Below are 24,965 nucleotides of genomic sequence, written 5' to 3'. Positions count from 1 at the left end.
TCAAAAGCATCAATAAGAAAAGGCTAAGGAGTAAACCCTACACAAATCTGGAGCGGAGTTGCTAAGAAGGTTGGATAGTGACTTTTAGGGCTCCTTCTAGCAACTCCTGCAGTAAAGCTGGTGCCAAACCTATTGCTCTGCTTTCTCTTGCACCACATCAGCGAGGCTGGTGTGTGTGTGTGTGTCTTGTCGTCTGGTGGACAGCCCAGAAGCTCCATACAGACTGCCCAGGCTTGCATCCCATTGCAACAGTTTGACTTCACCCCCAGAGGCGCACTCCATTGACTCTCGAGACAGACGATAACAACAATAGCTGAGAGCCGCCTTCTCCATGAATTCACCTAAATCCTTACTAACCATTATTTATTTCATTTACTAATTAAATTTCTACACCGCCTTTCCTCCGAGAATCGCAGGGCGGTTTACGACATAAAAGCACAAAACTTGCAGTTTTGCACGTCACTCTGCGTGTGTAACGCAGGTGCCAAACTTTCCTCTCCTCCTTTACAGCCAGCACTGAAGCCATCGAAACCACCACTCCCTCCCCCGCCCTTGTTCTTTCCTGCTGATGCTTTCTTAGCCAAGCCTCCCCAAATCCTTGCAAGCGCGCAAGGGGCTCGCCCTTCTTTCGGAAGGTCTTCTTCTGCCCGCACACTGCCTACTGCCGCGGCGCTTCCCGAGCCGCGCCAGCAGAGGGCGCCTGAGAGGCGTCCGCGGGCAGCTGTGCGCCAGCCCGGGCTGGGGTCTCGCTTCTCTGCACCGAGCCTCGGCGGCAGCAGCAGCAGCAGCAGCAGAGAGCCGCCCGCCGCGCTCGAGCTGGGAGGCGTCCCCAGGGCCCGGCTGCGCTCGCGGGGGCGGGAGGCTGGCGGCGGGGATGCTCCTCCTCGTGCAGGAGCTCAGCACCAGCAGCGGCCGGGCGGGAAGCCGCAGCAGTCTCGCTTGGGACCCGCGACCAGGCGGCACGAAGAGGGAGAAGCGAGGACTTGACCCGGAGGGTAAGCTCGCCTCCTCCTGAGCGTCGGTTTCCCGCCAAGCAGCTGCTGCCGCGGCCGGTCAGTGTCCGGCTGGCCCCTTTAGCAGCCTCGACGGGGGGGGGCGCCCGCGGGGGAGGCAGCTGCACCCCCCTTTGGTTTCTCCTCTCTCCGGGATCGAGTAAGGGGGAGAGACCTGGCTCCCCCCCCCCTCGCGCTTCCATGGTAGAGTCCGCGTGCTTCGAAGGCGAGCGCGGAAAAGGCTGGTTGCGCCAATCCCGCGCGGAGCGAAGAGGCGGGAGGAGCCGAGAAGAAGTCGGTGGACTTCTCTCCCCGGCTCGGAAAACAGCGGAGTTTTACTTCAGGCGTTTGCGGTTCGCGTTTTGAGACGGGAGGGAGAGAGATGCTCTTAGGATTCTGGCAAGTGCTGGGATTTTGAGGGTGGTTTTATTTATTTGTTTAGAAACGAACGAAGGACGGGTCCCGAAGAAAGGCGCTCGTGTTGTTTCCCAGAAATAATTTCGCCTCAGGGTAGTGTTCCCGGGAGTTCGTGCCGGGCTCACCTGCTCGAGACTTGCGCAGCTGCACGTCTGCTGCCAGGCTATCTGCGGGGCAATTTCGCTCCGGGTTGTGCTGGCTGGATGGAAGCGCCGGGGGAGAGAGAGCCTTGCAGGCAGAAAGTCCCAGGTGCAATCGATTCCTGATTTTTTTTTTCCCCCTCCAGGTGTGGCTGGGGGTTGGGGAAGACTCCTGCCTGAAACTCTGAAAAGCTGGTGCTAGTTAGAGTAGGATAATACTGAATAAGGCAGCTTTCCTATATTGGGGTGTGTGTGTGGAGCAGGTGATCCTTCCCTTTTGTATAATTAAGCTGTTTTCTTTTTTAAAAAAATAAGCATTTATTATTACTAAAAATATTTTATACTAGCAATTACATTAAAGGAAAATGCAATGTAACATACAGTATGCAGAGAAATAGGGTTGCATTTGTTAAATTGTCTACTGAAAATCCTAGACAAAACTCAAGAGACAAGTTATATACAGTACCAGTTTTCAGGTTCATGGAAAGACTCTTTGTATATATGACCTTGAAGGAGTCTACAAATAAGGTTTGGGGTGGTAACCAAGGGTTAGTTTCTACTAAGCCAGCTGCGACGTCCAGTCCACACCATGGCAGTGCAAGAACATCAGTTGAATTTACCAATGTAAGTATTGTCTGATGAAGAGGAGTCATATAACTCAGGATTTATGTAGGCTCTTTAAAAAAAAAATCTGAGATTAATTCTGCAAGTTTTAACAGGGTTTCCATATTTTTATGGCTGCCTCATCAACTCAGGATATTAAACATTGCTGTTTTGTGATACAACCACAAAATGTGGGAGAAGTTCAAAATTTAGCCAGTAAGGTTTTTGGTTCAAGAAAATACATTACAAAAATTAAGAGAATGACAAGTTTTTCCACATGCCACAGGATAACCCCCAGAAAAAATTGGCTATTCTTCCTTAATTTCTATAATACAGTGGTACCTCAGGTTACAGACGCTTCAGGTTACAGACTCCGCTAACCCAGAAATAGTACCTCGGGTTAAGAACTTTGCTTCGGGGTGAGAACAGCAGCAGGAGGCCCCGTTAGCTAAAGTGGTACCTCAGGTTAAGAACAGTTTCGGGTTAAGAAAGGACCTCCAGAACGAATTAAGTTCTTAACCCGAGGTACCACTGTAACTGTTTATAGGCCAGGAACCAAAACCGTATTTCAGGTGTGCCTAGGGTTCTTGGTATGTCTTGTACAATTTTAGCTTTCACTGTTACTCCCCACCCCCCATATCATATCCAAATTTGTGGAACTCTCCTCTGGTTCAAAAGAGATTTGCTGCACAATACCGGCGTGTGTGGAAGGGAGGGTTCATGTCCAAACCTTTCTTGGCTCATGTACTTATTCATGTGGTGGTTGTTAGATCTATGATAGAACTATTTAGTTCAGCTGTTCCTGTGGCAGAGTCATTAGGAAAGCACCATGTAATTTCACTTGCAGATCAAGGTAGTGATTTGAACAGGGATTTGGGAGGAGCAATTAAACTGAGTACACATTACTGCCGACTTGTCCACTCTCATGTGGTCCCACCGCTGGTGTATGAAGCTGAGTACACATTATTTTAGACACAATCCATCTGTATCCCTTAGCTTCTTGATAAAGGCTCTTTTGATGTGCTTCCCCTCAAACCAGTGGAAGCTGTAGTTAAACTGATGTGTGTACATTTCAGGTTGACATTGACCCATGCACAAATAAACTGGAGTTCACTGTGGAGAAACAAATTGGACATAGTATGAAGATACCCCTGTCTCCTCTATGGTGTGTACAGCAGTGTTTTAAAAGCAACTTGAAACCCGGTGGGGGACCTCATTGAAAGGAAATTACAGTAACAGTCAAATTCTGTGCATCCTGACTAGGAAGTGTCCCTCTATAATCAGTGGGGCTTACTGCTATGTCAGTGTTACAGCCTAAACTGCAACCTAAATTGCAGTGTTGCAGACAGAATTGCAGCCTAAAGCATATTATTTCTGTGGGTTCAAAAACTGACATGTATTCCTGTGAGTAACTTGCTCGGTTTTTTCCCCTTATTGTAGAGTAGGTGGGGTTCTAACTGAATGGATATTGGTTTTTGGTGTTGGCTTTTTGTGGTCTTCTGTTGTGAAACAGTGTTAAGTTCTCATTACCTTACCTACTTTAATTCCTGATTTCATGCAGATGAAGATCCAAGGTTAGATTTGGGCCCTGTATTTGCAAGCCTGGATGAGCTATTTCTGGCAGAGGAAGAGGAGTGCAGGGGGAGTGCACTGCCCCCCATAGTGTGATCCTGGTGGGATGCCATTGCAGCTACTTCCCCCACCCACACTGGGTGCCATGCCCCCACAGGCGGTGTGCCATGCCCCCAGGATGCATGCATGCCCCTGTGGGCGGCGCACCATGCTCCCACCTGCTCTCCCCCCCCCCCCAGTGCCAGAGCATGAAGCTTCACCACTGTGAGCTATCATTTGGAGTGACAATAGTGAGGAAACATATTGGCTGTAATTGGGAGTCAAGGCTTTTCCCTATGGCTAGACACTTAAGCTTCAGTTAGACAAAGTATTTAGATCCTGAATAAGCGTGTTCCATCCGAAGTAGCAATAATGTACCTTTCAGGCATATACCCTCTGCTTTTGTCTAGCAAAATGCCCACCATTATAATGGCTGGAATGTATGAGAGAGTAGAGGGAAGTCTTCTACTGTAACACAAAGAGGGAGCAGGAAAATATTGCAGTGTCTTCTGCAGGCTGAGGTGGAGTTTGTTCAGTGCACCTTTGTTGTATCCCCTCTTCAGAATTTCTGTTAATGAGTGACACACATGCTATAACTTCATTTGCATGTAGCACTCAGCGAAATCGTGGCTTAGTACCAAGGACCAAATGTGCAAATATCCTGTAGAGGATATTATGGCCACCTAGCTCCTTCTGTGGCTATTTTGCTACTGTGCTGGACTAAGCCATAGTTTGATTTAGCCTGTTATCTGAACCTGGACCTGTGGTCTAATTCTCAGACCTTGGTTAGCTCACAAGCCCAGGTTCAAGCAACACACTGACTCGTGACTTACCACAGTAGAGCAGCAGAATGACTGCAGGAGGAGCAAAGTGGCTGTGAGCTATCTGGGAACCTGCACATTCGCTAATTTGTGCTAAGTTATAGTTTGCCTTAGTATGACATGTGAACCTGTGTCAGCAGTAGAAATCAGGGTTTGCTCTCATAGCAGTGGTCTGAAGGGCAACACCTTTTATTTCCCTATTGGGATGAATAACAAGCACTTGTTTACATGGGAGAGATAAAGGACTGCACTTGGGATTACCATTCAGATGGCTGACCCGTGCCTCTAATCTCAGTCATCAAGATTCAGACCTGCTAATTCAGCATAGCTCCTCTTAGTTCTGTTTCTTGAGGCGCTTCTAGAATGTCACTGTTCTGAGGTGGGATTCAGTCACATACTGTCAAATTCAGGTTGCACAATTATAGTTGTTTGGGAGGTCTTGAGCCGCAAACTCATGTCACTCAGAGAGGACTTTTTATGATAAAGTGAGGTGAAAGAGCACTGGAAAGTGAGAGAAATAACACCTGTTTTGACATAACACCATCTAAACTCCCCACAAACAAATCAGAACAAGCTCTCTTTAAACTGCTGTTGTCTAACCTCCCTACCAAATCAAGATGAATAAACAGGTTTTCTGGAAGTGTCCTTGGTTTCACTAAAATGTTATCTATGTGTAATATAGTTTTAGACAGAGAACATCTCTTCTCCTATTTGTTAGCATTCTTAAACTAATCCCAGAAAGATCATTCTTCTGACTGGGATTAGTTTAAGAATGCTAACCCTTCATGCCTGGCTGCTTTCAGACTACTTTGGATTCAGTATATGTAGCCAAAATGTATCCATTTATAGTACCTGCATAATAAAGAGCATTCTTTACCCTTTCAGTACATTGCTGCAATATGGAATAAAAATGCAACTTTTGCAATAAATTGTACATTGGGAGTTGGCAAGTGTTTCCTGAAATTGCTTAAGCAAGTTTTTAAACTCATGGTTTTGGAAGAAGGCAGGAAGAAAGGTAGATAACTGAAAAGTAGTTTATTTACAAAGCATGTCTTTAAAAATATACCTGCAGCCATGTCCATTCCTGCTTGAAATGTCTTGAACAGAGGAGTCAGAGAACTGCAGTCCACAGAGTGATGTAAGCAAGAGAGTATGAGTCATGGTGTCTGAAAAGGAAGCCGATAAACCTCTTCATCGGTGGACACAGAACAAATTCAAAGCTTGTATAAGCAAGGCGGAGATCTGATTAAGTTTCACTTGATGACGACAGATCTGACTCTGGTCTTCAGCACGCAGTATATCTAGGATGACATTCACAAAGTTTACTAAGGAATTAAACTTGTAGTGCAAAAGAAAGGAAGAGAGCAAAGGAAAAAAGCTGCAACCTAAACCCATATTGGATTTTACAGCAGTTATGGGGGGGAAATGCAGAACGTTACAAATATTTTTCTAATAGAGTTCAAGAGTCAGAAGCTTTTTGAAAAAGGATGATAATCAAGTAAGGAATTCAGGAGTGTACAGGCTGCTTTCTAGTCTAGATGGATTCTACATTCTGCTGTGGGTGAGGGTGAGTGTGGTTACTCGATATGTACTTGAAAACCCTCCCCTTAATTAGGTTGTCCACTCCTCTTCCTCCCTGCAGGTGTCCCAGGTGGTGATTGTGATCTTGATATAAACCACTCACAATGTCATTGGACAGATGTGGTGTCCATCCCACCACCCATTGTTAGGTAACACAAAATCAATCTGCTATGAGCTCTTGTTTTTGGAATGAAACCAGTTTCTGAGGAAGTGTTTTCAGCAATAGAAACATGCAATAGAAAACAATTAATTTCCAACGATTCTAGGCTAAAATATTGTGTGTATGTAGCCCAAGGCTGCATGTACGTCATACATTTAAAACATATTTCCCCCAAAGTGGCAGTGGAACTGTAGTTTACTACCACTTATAGAGCAACAATCCCTACCAGCCTTTAACAAACTACAGTTTCAAGGTTTCTTTTGAGGGAGGGACAATGGCTTTAAATGTATGGTGTGTACACAGCCTCACAAGGGTGGAGAACAGAAAGGTAAATAGGGAAATGCTCACTTTCAGTTACATTTATTCTAATACATATTGCTCCTCAGGAGTCTTTGCTTTCATGAGAATTCTGTGGAAAGAGCTGGGAGAGCTGCAATTTAGGGAGTGATGTCAGCAGAGAGCGTGAGTCATCAGTTTTGATTTAGGAGGAAGGTTACATTTATCGGAACTTAAGAAGCTGCCTAATGCAGAGTCAGGCCACTGGTCCATAGAATCATAGAATCATAGATTTGCAGAGTTGGAAGGGACCACAAGGCTCATCTAGTCCATCTCCCTGCAATGCAGGAATCGTTTTGCTCAACGTGGGGCTTGAAACCACAGCCCTGAGATTGTACACTGGCCAGCAGTGGTTCTTCAGGATTTCAGGAAGCGGGTATTTTCAGCCCTACCTGGAGTTGCTGAGGATTGAACCTGGGACTTAATGCATGCAAAGCAGATGCTCTCCTATTCAGCTTCTTATTGTTGGTTTCTGGAGAAACTGAAAGCTGATGCAAGCAAGGTGCCGTTATCACAGTACAGTGGTGCCTCGCAAGACGAAAAGAATCCGTTCCGCGAGTCTCTTCGTCTTGCGGTTTTTTCGTCTTGCGAAGCAAGCCCATTAGCGGATTAGCGCTATTAGCGCTATTAGCAGTTTAAGGGCTATTAACGGCTATTAAAGGCTTAAGGGATTAGCAGATTAGCTGCTAAAAGGCTATTAGCAGCTTAGCGCTTTAGAAAAAGGGGTTGGGGAGCGGGGGGAAAACTCAAAAATCGCAAAACATTTTCGTCTTGCGAAGCAAGCCCATAGAGAAATTCGTCCTGCGAAGCACCTCTGAAAACGGAAAACCCTTTCGTCTAGCGGGTTTTCCGTCTTGCGAGGCATTCGTCTTGCGGGGCACCACTGTACTGAGTTTTACTTGATGACGGTAGACTTGACATGATTGTGGCTCTTCTAGTAGTTTTCTTTTTCACATTACACATTACAGTTTGCAAAGTGAAAGTACAAATAACATCTGGATCATCTGGACCTTTGGTAATGCGCTCTCTCTCTCTCTCTCTCTCTCTGAGAGTGTTTAAGGGAATGGATGTGTTTAACCTTCTTACCACCTGACATTTCTCTGCTTCAACTCACCTCAAGCTGCTGTGGAACTCTTGCACTCAGTAGTGTTCAACATAATATCAGTTACTGAAATCAGTGCTAAGATGGTTCCTGTCCTTAGGTTTACGATCTAATAGGTCATGATGCATGAGAAAAATATGAATGGGAAGGAGGAGGGAAAAGCAAATTCAGGTGCAGGTTCTTAAATTACAGTTGTTGTTGTTATTGTTATTATTATACAGTTATATAGTTCTGTCTATGCAGATTCTGGATGTCTTAGAGGGCATCAACTTCCCACTGATGTCACTAGCGGTTCTGACTGCCTTGCCCTTGATAGAGATCAGTTCCTCTCCAGAAGCATTTTTTCACCCCACGCCAATCAGATATGGCAGGAGAGCTGGCAACAGTGTCCAAGCCAGAAGAACAGGGCTGCTCCTGCCACACAGTTCTTTCCTCAGACAGAATTTGTGACCAAGTCCAAAATTACAGCTCTGTAGAAGATCTGCGGGATGCGGATGGCGCTGTAGGTTAAACCACAGAGCCTAGGGCTTGCCGATCAGAAGGTCGGCGGTTCAAATCCCTGTGACGGGGTGAGCTCCCATTGCTCTGTCCCTGCTCCTGCCAGCCTAGCAGTTCAAAAGCATTTCAGAGTGCAAGTAGATAAATAGGTACTGCTCCGGCAGGAAGGTAAACGGCATCTCCGTGCGCTGCTCTGGTTTTGCCAGAAGCGGCTTATTCACACTGGCCACATGACCTGGAAGCTGTACACCTGCTCCCTCGGCCAGTAAAGCGAGATGAGTGCCGCAACCCCAGAGTCGGTCACGACTGGACCTAATGGTCAGGGGTCCCTTTACCTTTAGAAGATCTGCAGTTTTTAACCAATATGGGATTGGTGTTTCAGGATCTGGGACATCATTCTCATGGATGAAATTTATGTGGGAAGTTCAAAGCTTCACAGATAGTATGTCCTCTGAAGTTTATTTCAAGCATTGGTTTCTGGTTCATAATTGGTTTCTGCTATTTCTTTGGAATAGCATTCTGGTGTTGCTAAGAAACTAATTTACTCATAAATATTCATTTGTAACAAAGTATTCGGACAAATTACCAGACATTTGGTATTTTTTTTATTGGAAAATACCCATTTCCTAGGAGAATCCTAGGAATCCATAGTCTCATGGTTAGCGATCAGAGCGGGGCCTTTTCTATACATGGATAGTTTTAACACTGCCAGTTCAGTGAATGCCTCTAATATGGGAACTGACCAGAATGGTGACAAATGCAGCAATTATTATTTTTGGGAGGAAGCAGATTAGAATAGATTGACCATTGCATCTAGTCATGCCCTAAAGTACTATGCCAGAGGACTGATTTCAGCAAACGTTTCATGGTCAGATTATTATACTGTGTGTGAAAAGCACAGAGGCTCTGTTAGAAAAGGGAGAGCTTATATAGGCCTGCTGGGTATAACGTTTTAAAGAATTGGGTTTTGTACATATATCTATTACTAGCCCATGTTCAAAAGGGAATAAACTACCAACAATAGCATGTTTGAGGACTCTGATTTTGATGGGTATTAGAAGACTTATTAAACTACAGATCAAATACCCAGAAACGTCAGCTGGAAGATCGTTCTATTTGAAAAGTTGTCCATCTGTCATCCAGATTTTTGTGCAGTTTTACCACTAGCACTTGCAGTGTGACAGAACTCTTCATTCTGACACAATTCAGTAAGCTGGAGACAAGCCTCATTATTACTCTTTAAAAACAATAAATGTACTGAGACCTGACATTTAGCCAGTGAGGAGCAGGAGTTCTGAAAAAGCATTACTGAGGGAAGAGAGCTTGACTTTGCTACAGCTCATTGGCTAGTCTGGAGAACTTAGCCATGAGCCTGGGTTGGGCCAATGTGCTAAGTCAAAACCTGCCCTGGCTTGGCAAAGTATAGCAGCAAAAGGACTGGAGAGCCTCAAATTGGCATGTGAAGTCCAGGTTATTACCATATTTTTGCTCTATAAGACGCACCAGACCATAAGACACACCTAGTTTTTGGAGGAGGAAAACAAGAAAAAAAATATTCTGAATCTCAGAAGCTAGAACAACAAGAGGGATTGCTACACAGCGAAAGTAGCAATCCCTCTTGTTGTTCTGGCTTCTGGGATAGCTGTGCAGCCTGCATTTGCTCTATAAGACACACACACATTTCCCCTTACTTTTTAGGAGGGAAAAAGTGAGTCTTATAGAGCAAAAAATATGGCATCTCTTGAAAACTCCATACTGAAATTAGATGCAATATTAGATTCTTGATCCCTAAAACTACTGTTCCTTTCTAAGTAAAAAGAGATTTGGAAACTCTTCTTTATATTAGCAAATGGTCACAGGGTCCCTGGCTTATGATAAGCCCCAATCTTCTGAAAATTTGTGATAATTTCTTGGCAGGGTAGGGTAGGTTTGTTGCTCAGCCCTTTCCCACAGTGGGCAAGATGTTCTCCACAGTCCCTGCAGGGACTTAGTTCTGGTGTGAAATGTTTACTTTGTTATATGATATTTCTTCCTAATTTGAACTCAAGATGCCTCCATAAATATGACCTCTACGTGAGCCAAACAGTGCAGATCTGTTCAGCTTTGCCTCACTGGTCTTGCAAGTTCCTCTTGGGTGGCACAGAATTGGAATCTTGTAAAGCTGTTAGACAAGTATATATAACTAGCTAACTAACTAACAGCAGGGCTGACTCAATACATTTTGCTGCCTAACGTGAAGGACAAGACAGCATTTCCCATTCCATATAAAGCAACTGACTGAACTGGCATTGCATCTTACTCAATACTAGGTTCTTGCTGTTTTTAAACAGATCTTCCAACTGCACAAATTCCCATCAGATACTCCACACTAAAATAAAAAAGTGGACTGAACACAAAGCCTTATTTGCTCCTTGCACCCTGTTTTAGTGGCCGCTTCATATCTACTATACAGTGACAATTCATTTATGAATCTTCCTTAGTTCAGTAACAACAGGCACAAAAAGCCCCAAGGGTACTTTAAGGGTACTTACAAAGATGAGACAAAGCATTACCCACCTGAAGGTGAAGGTGAAGAAGAGGAGGTTCCAGCCATTTTATTTTAAGTATGAAAACAGAGAACATTCTACACACACACACACATACACAAACACATTTCCCCCCAACTCTATGTTTTGTGTCTACCTGTGCACGCACACCCACCCACCCACCCCCCTACACCCCTTCTTCAACACTGGTGACAGGATAGTGCCCTCTACCACACCTGAATTTAGGGGGTTTAGGACAGACAGCAGAGGATACATGGGCCTGTTATCTAGCAAGAACAGATACACCTTAGGAGAGTGAGTGAGGGAGAGTTGCAGCTCCTGCCCTCCAACACCTGTTGCCTGCTGCAGTTTCTATACTTTGCCTAACAGTAGAGAATAACATTTTCCAGGCAATGTACAGTAATGGTGTATAGTAGGATGTGTTGATAAAGTTCTACAGATTGTAATGAAACCAGATGGTATTTGTAAGTGGAATTATCCTTTCTACCACCATTTATTTAACATTTCTTTGTCATAGAAAATTAGTGCAACAAAATTATTTGCATCACAGTGTGGTTCACTGTGTTTGCATCTTTTGAGTAGGTTATTTCAGAGCTATAACATGTCTGAAATTGCAAAGCATAGCCCAAATGTAGCCCTTTGAAGTTCAGGTTTTCTCATCTAAAGGAGTGCAGCTGATTTTTGTCATGATACCTAAACCTGATTTCTGCCATTTGGTGTTGAAAAGGAAATTGAACAGATGTGTAGCTTAATTTCTTCTTATTAATAGCCTAATCTCAAAAATTGAAACAATTTATATAAAAAGCTTTTTCTAAAGGCCGTATTGAGCATGTAGACTGTGCTACTGAATAATTTAAATCTTATAAATACTGTGCAAGGACTTGATTCATTAACATTAGCCTGACATGCTTAAAGGCCAATAATTCTAGAAAGATAACTTGTTGCTCTTCCTTGCCTGGTATTAATCACCCAGACATTAATAAGTGGACACAGGAACAGGCAGCAAGTGTGCATTCATTTTCATCCCAAGATTTGTTTCTGGCACTTCTTCTTTTTAATTCCTCAAAGGAAATGCTGTCAGCTTACCAAGAGCGGGTTGTTGAAAGGGAAGTTCCAGCTTCATAGAGCTGTAGAGAAGAGAAACGAAATTATTTAAATATTTCACAGAGGCCACAGAAGAGCCTTTAGAAACAGTTGTTTTCATGGGAATTGGAACAAGGGAACATTTATTTATGAGAATTGTGTAAACCTGGGATTCTTTTTCTTTAACCTTTTAAAATACTCTGTTCTGCAGGTGCCTATCAGATGCCATTAATGTTTTTGATAGCCACCTGTGGTGATAAGGATTAACATTTCTGGATTGCCAGATTGAAATGTTTTAAATACTGTCATTTAGTATTTTGATAGTAGATTTCTCGTTGACGATAATGACCTTTTCCCATTTCCTTTATTTCATTGCTCATCAAAAATAAGGTAAAGTGGCAAGCATATATATGCATGCAGTGGTTTTTTTATGTGAAGTAAAATATGTTTAAATTTAGAAAACAGTATTGCTTCCATAGCTGTTAAGAGAGGAAAGTCTCATTACACATTGTTTAGTAGGCTGTTGACTGTTTTCATAATAAATTTATGTTTCGGGATGTTCTGATTTGGTTTATTGAAGATTTTATGTTTTGTTTAAATTGCGTAGACATATTTTAAAATAAGAGTTTTGAAATGATAGTTTTTTAAAAAAAAATATTGGTGATGGTTTTTGATGTTGTTGTAAACTGGGCAGGGTACACTGTGGGAAAACAGAATACAAATAAAGTTGCTAACACAGTGATCCCAACTAAATCCATTGGAAGGAGACAGGATCACTCCTAAGTCCACTTGTACTGGTGGAGGCTAAAGATACACTAGCATAGCGATTCTACAATTCTGTAGCTTCATTGTTGCACCAGTGGGAACTACTGCTGGTAAAACCCTGTCAGTGCAAGGGAAGATCAGAAGCTAGTTGGAATTCTGTGTTCCTTGGTTAGTCCTTCCCTTTAATAGTAGTATATGAAAATGTGTAAGTTAAAACTCTCAAATTTAAGTTAAAAGAGATTTTTAAATGTGTGTTTTCCTCCCCCCCCCCCCCCGTCCAACCAGCCACAGTAGAGGAAAGGATTCAGCTAATCGTGGAGTACATAAGCCTTTTTCAGAGAACATTGACTGCAAGTACATGGCATAGGACTACATAACTCTGCCTCAATGCTTATAGAGCTGGAAGCCCTCAAGTGGAGACATTAGTGATGTGTCATTGGGCAAAGAGGGAACACTTTGCACTAATGGCAGATAACTAACAGCCAGAGAGGACAAAAAGAAAGGAAGAGAAGATGTATAACACTTGGCTTCTCAGAACCCTAATGGGTTCATTCTCTCATCAGGGGATGAGACACTATGCTTCAAAGCATGATGCCACCAATAACTTCATTCCTCTTGCTGAAGCTTTCTCAGAAAAGAGTGGGGGATATGGGAGGTTTCTTCAGCAACCAAGGACATAATATGTCTTCCACCTCCACCCTTTGCATGAGGGAAAGCTGTTTATGTTCACTGTGCTAACAACTGTTACTCTGTAGGTTATAAAAATGTCTCCCATACAGAGGACCCTAGGTTTGCCATCTGCAGTAAGTGGTTTAGTGCCAGCAAACCCAAGATTGTGGCAGAGCTTTGTTTTTAAATACACAGATCTGCCACTGTTGTATTTACTTGCCCTCTGGGTGTTCAGAGTGTAGTGCAGTAAAGTCACAATTTCTGTTGGCTTCCAAACAAGATTCTTATGCTAAGACACTCATGTGAGATTGTGTGTGTGCAATCATTACTTCTTTCTGTTTCTTTTATCCTCTTGGCTTAAAGATATCAAATAGCAAATGTAGCAGTAGAATTAGACAAATTGATGTCCTGTTGAGCAAATGAAAGGAGGTCAGCAAGACCTAACAACCTGCTGTAGTCTGCAGTCTGGAAAGAATCTTCTTCTAACCACTGTGGAATTTAACACTGTCAGAACATTTTTTGTGCGTGTGTTTTTTAAAATGCTGTGAAGCATATTCAAGACTGGCTCTGTGAAAAGAGATTCACTTAATACAAAGATGGGCATTGCGTGTCAGGAGACCGTATTTCTCTCTTCTTCTGTAGCCTACATCTTGTCCTGGCACTGCCTACAATTAGACACTGGTGGTTAACAATGGCCAGCAGCTGTATTTGTGGGCTCTGTTCTTTTGCCAAGGTTCTGCCAAGTTCTAGTAGAATCATAGCACTGTAGAGTTGGAAGGGACCCTGAGAATCATCTAGTCCAACCCCCCTGCAATGCAGGAATATGTAGCTGGTCCATACAGGGATCGAACCTGCAAACTTGGCGTTATCAGCACCATGGTCTAACCAACTGAGCTATCCAGGTGTGGGAAAGACCACAATTCAATGGTGTAGCACCTGATTTTCATGCAGAAGGTCCTGGGTTCACTCTGTAGTGTTCCTGTCAGGTAGCAGGTGAAGGGGATGACATTTGCCTGAGATCGTGGAGAGGAGCTGTCAGTCAGAGTAATAATAAATAATAATAACTTTTATTATTTATACCCCGCCCATCTGTCTGGGTTTCCCCAGCCACTCTTGGCAGCTCCCAATAGAGGACTAAATACAGAATAAAACACTTGGCACTACTGGGCCAGATTGACAAAATAGTTTGGCTTGGTATAAGGAAGCTCCCTGTGTTCCCTAGCATTGCTGAGAAATTGAACCCAGAGGATGGAACTGTGTAGATGGACAGGCATGATTCTCAGTGACTGGGGTGACCAAGGGCAGGGTTGCTCTTGCTAACAAGGCCAATGACAGGGTTGCTGTGTTAATGGTGCAGTTGTTCTTGTGGATAGAGTTGATTGCAATAATAATAATAATAATAATAATAATAATAATAATAAATAATTTATTATTTATACCCCGCCCATATGTCGATCCTTTCTCTAAAACATAATGTTGCCCCTTATAATAAGGGGGGGAGGAAGGGGTAAGATTTAATGAAATCTAAAACATCACTTGTTCTTATGGGAAAATATGAAGTTATTTGTGCATGTGAGTCTTTCACATGCTGGTGTTTTATCCTCCCAAACACTTTTACTTGGACACAAGTCTGATTGATTTGAGACATACTTACCAAAAAGTGTCCTTAGGAAACAAAGTCATGTGTCCAAGTTCTTTCAGGTAGCAACTTTCACTGCTTGAGCACTACCTGCTTCCCTTCTACCAGGAAGAACTTGGTACTCTAGAGACGCTGTGATATGCAAACAGCCCTGTGTCCTGGGGTCCTCTGCCATTGTTTTGATTCAAGCTGTGTTTGACCTACAAACTGGTATAGTTCACTGCAGAGTTGCACCATCAAAGCAGGTTGCTAAACAATGCTAAATTAAATTGAAGACAAACCTTTTGCTGTCACGTACCATTTGGGGACATACTTTGTATGGATTGTAAAGAAATACAGAATGACATATGGATAATTCTAGCCAGATAAAACCTATTACTCAAAGCTAAATTGATCAGAACCGTTGTAACAAATGTTACTCATTTTCTGCTCCGAAACAAAAACACATCTGTGGTGTTAAATCACCTGTGGAGAAGGGGGGAAAAAGGCTTGGGCATAACTCACCTCAATCTTATTGTTTTGCCTGCAGCATTTGTACTGAACTAAAACCTGTCTTTTTTGAGATAAACTATATACCTTGTGCTTCATCACTGTCATTGCATTTCCATTTTAACTACTACATTTCAATGGGAAATGTGATGAATATTAAAAACTTAAAGTAGTGCAGAGGTTTGGGATAGCATTTTGTCAGTTTGTTAGATTGTGTCACACTCATCACAATTTAAGTTGCACGTAATATTTTCTCCGCACACTGTTGGCGTGTTCAGGCATTGACCTCAACATGCAAGTGCAAAACTGTGGAGCAGGGTCAGGGCTGCATGTTCATGCCCTTCCCTTGATGTACATGGTTCTCCTGTGGAGATCTTCCCTCTTTTAATGTGGGGAAAGTCTGCTTACGATGCAGTGCATCTCTGTGTTGTTGTCAAATACTCCCTTTTAGAGAGCAGCTTAGGGACGAGATGAGAAATTTTGAAATCCACAGAGGCAGGAGCAGAATATGAGCAAGCTAGAGGCTGGAAGCATCTTGGGATTGTAAGTGCTTCTCTGGAGACCTGATGTGGGGCAGAGGATCTGCTGCCTGATAGGAGTTCACATGCTGCTTGCCTCCACCTGTGCTCCACTTGTAAATAAGCCAAATATTATGAAAGCATCATATGTGTCTAGTGTTCTCTCGTCCAAACGAAGCTAAACCAAGCTAATACTCCTCCTGAAACCTCTCACCACTTGGGAGAAGTGAGGAACACATAATACTGTATTTTTTATATAAAAACTAATGTTTATTAAATATTTTCTTGGTTTATAAAAGTACGTGCATTGTCTCTTTTTCAGGTTGTTAAGTCTTTTCTACAGATCAGCTACATTTGATATGAGACATTAGTGTTATATACAGTATAAGATCAAGGAAGAAGAGAGAGGAGAGATGGGGTGGTGAAACTTACATTCTTTTATATAGTGCATGTATGGGGTTTCGTGTCAGTGTCAACTGGATAGGTTCTCTTACAATTCGCTTTTTACATTTCCTTGGTAGTGAGAGGGTGTGGTTAGTTGTCTGTAGTTGGCTGCAGTGAGATTTGTTTGCATTTGTGAGTGGGGGAGAGATGGTTGGGTCATGTAAGTCATCTATTTTCCCGTGTCAGTTTCAGTCTGTTGGTTAGCTTTTCTAGGAAGGCTATTTCCCATGTTATTTGGTACCAGTGGCCCATGTTCACTCCTGACAGATCTCTGCAGTGTCTGGCTATGATGCTTCTGTCTGCTGAAAGTAGGTGGGTTATAAGCTCTTTATAATGTGAATGGACATTATTATCTTGGAAAATATTCAGTAGCGCCAGTTCTGGGGTGAATTCTAATACCTGTTAGTTATTTTGCATATCTCTTGTAGGACTGCTGTCCAGCAGGGTTGGATTTGGGGGCATTCCCACCACATGTGAAGGTATGTGCCTGTGGAGGTGCAGCCTCTCCAACATTTTGGCTCCTGGGCTTATCAATGCCAGTTTCCGTGGTGTTAGGTACCATCTGTAGGTAAGTTTCAGAGTGAGTTTCCTTCTTTCGGCTGAGATGGATTTAAAGGGAGGTTTAGACCACATTCCAGTCCATTGGGTGGGCTTAAATTTCATAGCCTATGTTGTGCTCCCGTTGTTTTTGATTGCGTCATGGGGGAATTTGTGGGATTTTGGAGCAGTATTTTGTATACTGTGATTACCATCTCCTTGCTGTGTCCTGTTGCTGTCAGGAGAAGGTTTTTGAAGGTAGCCAAGGGCTTAGTGGCTGCTGATTTTACTGCTGGATTGTTCAAGAAGACGTGTAGTTGGTGGTCCATTAGCCAAGGTATTTGGGTGTCCCCTAGTTTGTCTTGTATTTCTTGTGTCGGTATAGGTTTGTGTCGGTATGGGTAGAAGTCTTTAAATGATGTAGGCCTTTTGCTTGCCAGGTTTTTATCTGGAGGCTTTGTGCTGCATGTTGGAATAGTGGGTGATAAGCCAGGGGGATTAGTGAGGCTGGGGACAGTTTGCCTACATTTTCCTTACATGCTTTAGGCGTGGACTGTGTGAACCTGTTTAGTATTGTGGCGATTTTCTTTAGCTTGTTTTGGAGAAATGGGTACAGTTGAACCTCCGCCTCTTCTTATGGTTGTTCCAAGTCGTGACTGCAGCAAACTCGGAAGTAACTGGCAGGTTTGCTGCTGTTCACGCATGCACAGGAGCGGTGATCGCCATTCATGCATTTGCAGAAGCGGCAATTGCCGCCCGTGCCTGCGCACAACGGCGCCTCTCCCAGCAACCCATTTCAACCTCTGGACAGACCTCTGGAACGGATTATGGTCGCAAACAGAGGTTCCACTGTATGCTCTTTTGGGGAAGTTTTTGATTGTTCTCTCCAAGTGGACCCATTGTTTCGTCTCGTCATCTAGAATGTATGGGATTATATGGCACACTTGGTTAGCAATGTAATATGATTCTATTTAGGGGATTCCCCATCCTCCTCCTCAGGAGGGGAGGCACAGGTATTTGGGGCTTATTCTTGGCTTTTTGTGAGAGAAAATAAATGAGTATAGTTTTTTCTGCCGTTTCTGGAACTGGGGATAATACTGTATTTCTAAAGCTAACTGGTATTTATCGGCTCAATTGGCTTTTTAAAAAATCTTCAGGCATTAAGTGTTTTAGCCTGAGTATTAGTATTTTAATACATATGTGCTACTGCTTCACACTTCTGTTTTATAAATTTGGTACAGCTTGGAAGCACAGGCTTTGATCTAACAGAATCCAAGACAGCGTGCCAGGGAAGCTGGCATAATTCAAAAAAAAAAAAAAAAAAAAAAAAGAATGAAAGAGTGGCTTCTAGCTTCTGTTTTTACTTGAGCAATGAATGTGCCAACAAGTGTCCTTTTGGTGCTGTGTATTAACTGCTGATATGTATCTTCAGGAGATGAAATAATAGCAATTCTAGCAAGATTGTGGTGTTTGTTTAATGATGGGCTTTTTTGTTACTTCAACTCTTTACCATGCCATCGTGTCTAACCATTAAAAAATGTTTTGCAGTATTTGATAATTAAACATTGTCTGGGTATCAAGACACTGTCTCCACCTGACAGCCTGAACATCAATATGTTCATACAAAAAGGTTACTTTTTATTTGTTGTGATCCAGCAGTGACATGAACTGTTTATCCCAATTAGTTACATTGAACATTGTTCAGTTGATCATAAGCTCATTTATTTGGAAGGAAGTCCTATTAGGTTCAAAAGGGTATACTCTGGAGTAAGTGTGCATAATACCACAGTCCCACAACATGTTTTGATATATTTAAAAGCCATGCTGTTGGCCGTTTTAGTATAATGAAGGCTCCACTTGCAGAGCTAAGGAGTGTGTGTTTGGCATTCCAATAACTCTTAATGCTATTCACGCTGCAGCCATAATCCAGCTTGTTGCATATTCCTCTGTTTTGTTGACTACTAGGGCATGTTGCAGGCTGTACAGTGTCAAGAGAGGGTGCTCTGAAGCGATCCTATGGATGGTCCATTGTATCGCCATTGCACAATGAGACTAGGAACCAGGAGGGTTGCCATTTCTAACCACTGGGAAATTTCCTAGAGTGCTGAGGAATCTATCAGATTTTTAAAATGTCCATTATATGCCCCACTTGTAAAAAAATATATACTATCTGGCGTGAATGAAAATAGTCATATATGCATTACAAAACAGGAAACAATGATAGTTTGAACTCCAGTTTTTGATGGTTTGTTCTACATAGTAAAGTGCCTCTCTTGCCTCACAGGGTGCTATTAAATTAGAGGGTTCGTTTTTTTGTTTGTTTTACTCTCTTTATGTATGTGCTTTTTCCCCCTCAGAAAAGTGATCTGTTGGTTTAAAAAAATAAATAACTAGAAGAGTGGCATTTAGCAAGTGTCGCTCTGCTTATAGATGAATCTATCAGTGGAATGGGGAGTGAGGCAGTTTTTGCCAATGCATCCTCTCCCTTTCAAATTCATTGAGCCTCCTCAAAATCAGTAGATGTTGCAGAGGAGATAATCTCACACACACACACACACACACACACACAAAATTCCTCATTCTGTTGATGGATGCCTTCCATTATTGGAACAACACCTGTGGTATTCTGTTGTAAATGCTTCATATAAACTGAAATACCCACTGTGCAGTACTAATGGAGTGGCATTCCTTCTGGTGATCTGGCTAGTTCAGACCTTAGAGCCATAGCTCAGGAGCAGAGCATACCGTATTTTTCGCACCATAGGGCGCACCTGACCATAGGGCGCACCTAGTTTTTAGAGGAGGAAAATACGGAAAAAAATATTCTGAATCAAATGTTGCACTAAACTATTTAAAGCAGCAAAGCGGGCGGCTCCTGTCCACTTTGCTGCTTTAAATTGAGTCTCAGAGGAGGGTAGGAAGGGGAACCATGGCTTATCTAAGTCCAGTTAATAATGCTGAGCCTGACTTATGGCCATCGAGATTAGCCTGGCCATCTCAGTGGAAATCTGGGGAGGCTGAGGTGGACTTTCAGTGGTCAAAGTGTGGTTGTGTCTTCCTGCCCGGCCTCTATTTCCTGCCCTCTTTCCCCCCTGCACCCCCGCACCCTGCTTTGAGGGAAGGAAGCGGAGCCATGGATCCTCTGCTCGCAACTGCACTGGATTCCCTCCACTTTGAAGCAGGAAAGTGGGAGAGGAGCTGCTTACACAAGTGTAAGCTGCTCCCCTCCCACTTTGCTGCTTCAAAGGGAGCCTGGGAGAAGGGAATCTGCTGCATTCGCCAGCAGAGGATGCATGGTCCCCTTCCTTCCCTCCTCCTTAGTTGCTTTGAAGGAGGAAAGTGGGAGAGGAGCTGCTTACACGAGTGTAAGCTGCCCCCCTCCCACTTTCCTGATTCAAAGCAATCACGGAGGAATCCCTGTGAGCAGCGGAGGATCCATGGTCCCCTTCCTTCCCTCCCCCGTAGTTGCTTTGAAGGAGGAAAGTGGGAGAGGAGCTGTTTACACGAGTGTAAGCTGCTCCCCTCCCACTTTCCTGATTCAAAGCAATCATGGAGGAATCCCTGTGAGCAGCGGAGGATCCATGGTTCCCTTTGTTCCCTCCTCCGTACTTGCTTTGAATGAGGAAAGTGGGAGAGGAGCTGCTTACACAAGTGTAAGCTGCTCCCCTCCCACTTTCCTGATTCAAAGCAATCATGGAGGAGGAATCCGCTGCAGCCGTGAGCAGGGGAGGATCCATGGTCCCCTTCCTCCCACTTTCCTCCTTCAAAGCAATCACGGAGCAGCGGAGGATCCATGGTCCCCTTCCTTCTCTCCTCCGTAGTTGCTTTGAAGGAGGAAAGTGGGAGAGGAGCTGCTTACACGAGTGTAAGCTGCTCCCCTCCCACTTTCCTCCTTCAAAGTAATCACGGAGCAGCGGAGGATCCATGGTCCCCTTCCTTCTCTCCTCCGTAGTTGCTTTGAAGGAGGAAAGTGGGAGAGGAGCTGCTTACACGAGTGTAAGCTGCTCCCCTCCCACATTGCCGCTTCAAAGGGAGCGCGGGAGGAGGGAATCTGCTGCAGCTTCCCCCACCTCCCGCAGAAGCCGTGTGCTCTTTAAAGGGGCTGCGCGGCTTCTCCTGGCTTTTCTGGGAGGTGGGGGGATTCCCCCACCTAGTAGAAAAGCCCGCAGGAGCCGCGCAGCCTTTAAAGAGGGCGCCACTCTTTGGGGCTTTTCCCCGAGGAGGGAGAACGGACTGATGCGGCCAGTCAGTCCCTTCTCCCTCCTGGAGAAAAGCCCGCAAGAGCGCAGGAAGCTTGTGTGCGGCTCTTGGGGGCTTTTCCCGCCTGCCTCCCCCTTGCATTCGCTCCATAGGACGCACACACATTTTCCCTTGCTTTTTAGGAGGGGAAAAGTGCGTCCAATGGTGCGAAAAATACGGTATGCTTTGCATGCAGAAGGTCCCAAGTTCAGTCTGTTGGTAGGACTGGGAAACACTCCTGGTAAGCTAGATGGTAAGCTAGATGGATGGAATGGCAGCTTCCTAAACCTTTTCAAAGAAATCAGTTACATCTGTATGATTGGGCATTATAAATGGTAGTTAGTAATTCTCCTTGAACGACTGACATCACAGCTTTTCACTTTGTTGTTTGTTGAAGATGGTTCTAAAAAGATGGAAGACTTTCATTCCTTCCTTTGAAAATTCAGTAGGTTGGTGCTGCAGGTAGTTCCTTGTACTTTTGATAACCAGGTGCTGGAGGCAAATATTGCATCACGCTGCTGGGTGTGTGCTTTGTGCAAACAGATTGCCGGTGGAAGAACAGCTGGTTTTTCTAGTTTTGTAAAGAGTCCACTGCAGTAGTCCTCTCTAAGTTGACCAGAAGTACTTCAGCTGTTAGCACTCTGGATACGGTAAGACCTATGTATTTAGAATGCCATTTGAAGATTTATTTTCATTTTAAACACTCAGTAGCTCTTGTCATACTGTCCAGCAAAATAAGACATAAGAAAAAGGTTTTGTAAGAATGCTTCTCATAACAGTAGACTTCTTTAACCGAACAGGAAGTTTACAGCCTGTTTTGTTTTATTTCCTGATGTCTCAGTGAATGAAGCTGGGCTATTTTAAGGTTATAGTTTATCTGATACCATCTTAAAGTATCGCATTGTTATAGCATAGTTGGCTGATTAGAATACTTCACGGCAGAATGAAAATACCAGATTCTGGCTGTCTGACATTAACCTGGAAGTAAATGCAAGGGTGGATGAGTTTATATCAGTAGTATCTCTCAGAATGGTTAATGGCACTAAGAGAGAATAAATTCCAATGAAAATCCTCATTATTACATATTTTTGCATGGCTGTTTATTTATATATATTTTATAATTTTATATATGGGTGTTTTATGATGGCCTATATTCATAATGCCTAATAAAGGTTTGGTAAAAAATATTAGAATACTTTCTGATTAAATGTTATTGCCGATTAAATGATATAAGTGTAGATCAGGAATGATCCTAATTTGTTGTCCTTTCACAGCAAGGCTATTCTTGGGATTTTATTACTAATTTGAACAGAGCACAGTAAAATTACTTCTGTTTTACCTGTGACACTTCAACTAGTATGTTGGCCTTGCCTCTAGCAATAAACTGGAATAATAGTTTAGACAGAGACTTCAGCAAGGGGGCACTTTTTATAAATATGATTGATTATGTACTCAGTGCATACTGAGGCAGTTTATTAATGCTTTTATTGACCAGAAGTCAGATTGTTCTTCCTTGCCTGATCTACCTGTTCAACTCTTGGAGAATCCCTGCTTATATCTAAGGAAGCAAATACTAAAGATTATTCAGTGTATTAATAAACAGCACAGCATGGTCATTTCACATATGGAAATATCTCTGTTCAATACACCATCAATTTAGTGTGCAAACTGACAAGCCAGGAATGGTTTATGCAATAATGAACCATTTATCATGGATCATTCTCACACAAAAATGAGTACCACAAGTAATAATTGATCATTTGCTTTACCTAGTCTACAAATCTGTTAAAGAATCACTCTCTTAACACTTCACATTTACCCTAAAAATAGCACCCTTGCTCCAGGAGATCTGTTGTATATTGATTAAGAAGAAAAAGAAAATACAGATCTAAAAGAAGTATTTTCTGTTTGATAGTATTGATCTCCCTTGCCTTCTCTCCTGTATTTACCTCAGAATTAATGGTACCAACTGAGAAACAAGAAAGGAAAATGGGATGGAGAGTTTATTTGTTACCTGCTCTTCACTCTTAAGGTCCCAGGGCAGGTTGCAACATTAAAACACAATATTAAAAACAGTTTAAAACAACTGAGTAAGATTATATTTTTCGTGAAAGAAAATTGTAAATACTGTTTTGAATCTTAGAAGTACATATTAGTAGTTGCCTGCTAAATGACAGATTAGTCATGGTTTTCCGTTATGTGGCTGAATCTACGTTTAGTGCAAACTAGGAACTAGTATGAATATATCCTCAGAAAATTATTTTGGCCATGTGGTGGAGCAATCAGATAACTGTTTTCCATTCTTCCAGTTGTTAGGCAAATTGAACTCGCCACATAGTCTGGCTGATTTTGGGTTTGGGAACTGACTGTTAGACACAAACAAGTGTGGGCCGTCTCCAGTTTATTCAGCTGGTAAAATCAGGGCTTGTTCTTGCTGTTTCCATGGATGTACTTTAATACCAGTGGGACAGTCAGAGTCACAGATGTCTACAATGAATGCTGTGAATGTATCAGCACTTAGGTATTTGGCATTGTCTTGAAGACACCAAACCCCTGTTTGATTTCAGCTGCTCATGCAACACACTGATTATGTCAAGTGACTTATTTTCACTTTTTTTTCCAGGTACAAAGAATCGAAATAACCAGCTTTGGGGGGAAACGATTAACTTGAGGATAATTTATGAATGAAGACCCACAGCATGTTCAGAAGTTCCACAAAGTTGCAATGGACACTCAAGTCACTAAGCTGGACTTGGTAACTTTTGGTTGTTTGCAATGATGTGCCTTTAAACTTTATATCACAATTCATGCCCTTCATACTACATAAATTATAAAATAATACAATCGAAGCAACATGTCGAAAAACTTGGAGATTATCAATCTGTCATTTTTACTGGAACATGAGAGGGAAATGATACTGGGAGTGCTGAAGAGAGACGAGTATTTGAAAAAAATTGAAGATAAAAGAATCAGGTAATTTTGAAACTTTCTTCTGAGGTATTTAAACTTCTGAATACTGGAGTTTGATTTAGATATTTGTGCATATGTTGTTGTTGTTGTCCACTTAACTCATGGTTACAGTGTAGTTCAGGGTTGGGAAGACATCAGACTTGTGGAATCTACTTTGTTTTTTACTACAACCCTGAGGTCCAGCAACCACAGCCAGGTTCAACATAGTGGCTCAGGTGAGCAGACTAAAGCTAAGAAGGAATTTTGGTTGAGCAATGGGACTTCTTCTCCCTTTGCATGCACTCAGTGCCCTTCTGAAATCTTTTCCAGAGGCTTGAGCCCCTAGAGCAGAGTTAGGGTTAGCATGGGAAGGAGAGCAGGAGAACATTCTGTTACACAAGCAGAAACCCCTGCCCTGACGGAATTTTCACACAGTGCTATGTGTACAATCCAGGGTACCTCTGAGCACATGCTCAGAATTTGTGATCAGTAGCAGAACTGTCCTCACGAGTTCTCTTTCACACAAAAATCCACTCTTGGTTTCTTCCTCAATAGTTCCTTTTCAGCAACCTGATTTAGAAAGGAAAGCTTTTTGTTGCTATTGTTAAGACAGCTGAACATCAGAAACCCTTGCTGATCTTAAAGCTGGTCAGTATAGGCGGCGACCATTTTGCACATGTCCAATTAAAGCATGACTGTTGATGCATGGATCCTTTAGGACCTGGAAGAGGGCAGAACAGGGATATGGCGTGGCGTAATGGGGTAGGGTGGGCTTATGTACACTTCACCAATGTGTAGGGGGCCAGGAATGGAACCCCTGCTCAAA

General features: G+C 43.0%; 1 protein-coding gene across 3 annotated transcripts in view; it reads left to right on the top strand.

The window, feature by feature from the left end:
• The first annotated feature begins 714 nt into the window (after positions 1–714).
• The window catches only part of SYTL5 (synaptotagmin like 5), a 65,210-nt gene continuing 40,959 nt past the window's right edge, over positions 715–24,965 (top strand). Inside the window, exons 1-3 of one of the 3 annotated variants that reach the window (XM_083439136.1) lie at positions 1,261–1,502; positions 21,734–21,840; positions 23,814–24,163. In XM_083439136.1, coding sequence (XP_083295262.1) covers positions 24,045–24,163 — 119 coding nt within the window. In that variant the 5' untranslated portion in view covers positions 1,261–1,502; positions 21,734–21,840; positions 23,814–24,044. Of the gene's footprint in view, positions 996–1,260; positions 1,503–21,733; positions 21,841–23,813; positions 24,164–24,965 lie in introns of those variants that run through there. The other 2 variants (XM_083439137.1, XM_083439135.1) reach the window with 2 other exon arrangements.

The sequence above is a fragment of the Podarcis tiliguerta genome (genome assembly GCF_965153285.1).
Source record: "Podarcis tiliguerta genome assembly, chromosome: 4".
In the NCBI taxonomy this organism is placed as follows: Eukaryota; Metazoa; Chordata; class Lepidosauria; order Squamata; family Lacertidae; genus Podarcis; species Podarcis tiliguerta.
Note: the sequence above shows the minus strand (reverse complement) of the source record. Positions and strands in the feature narration are given on the sequence as shown.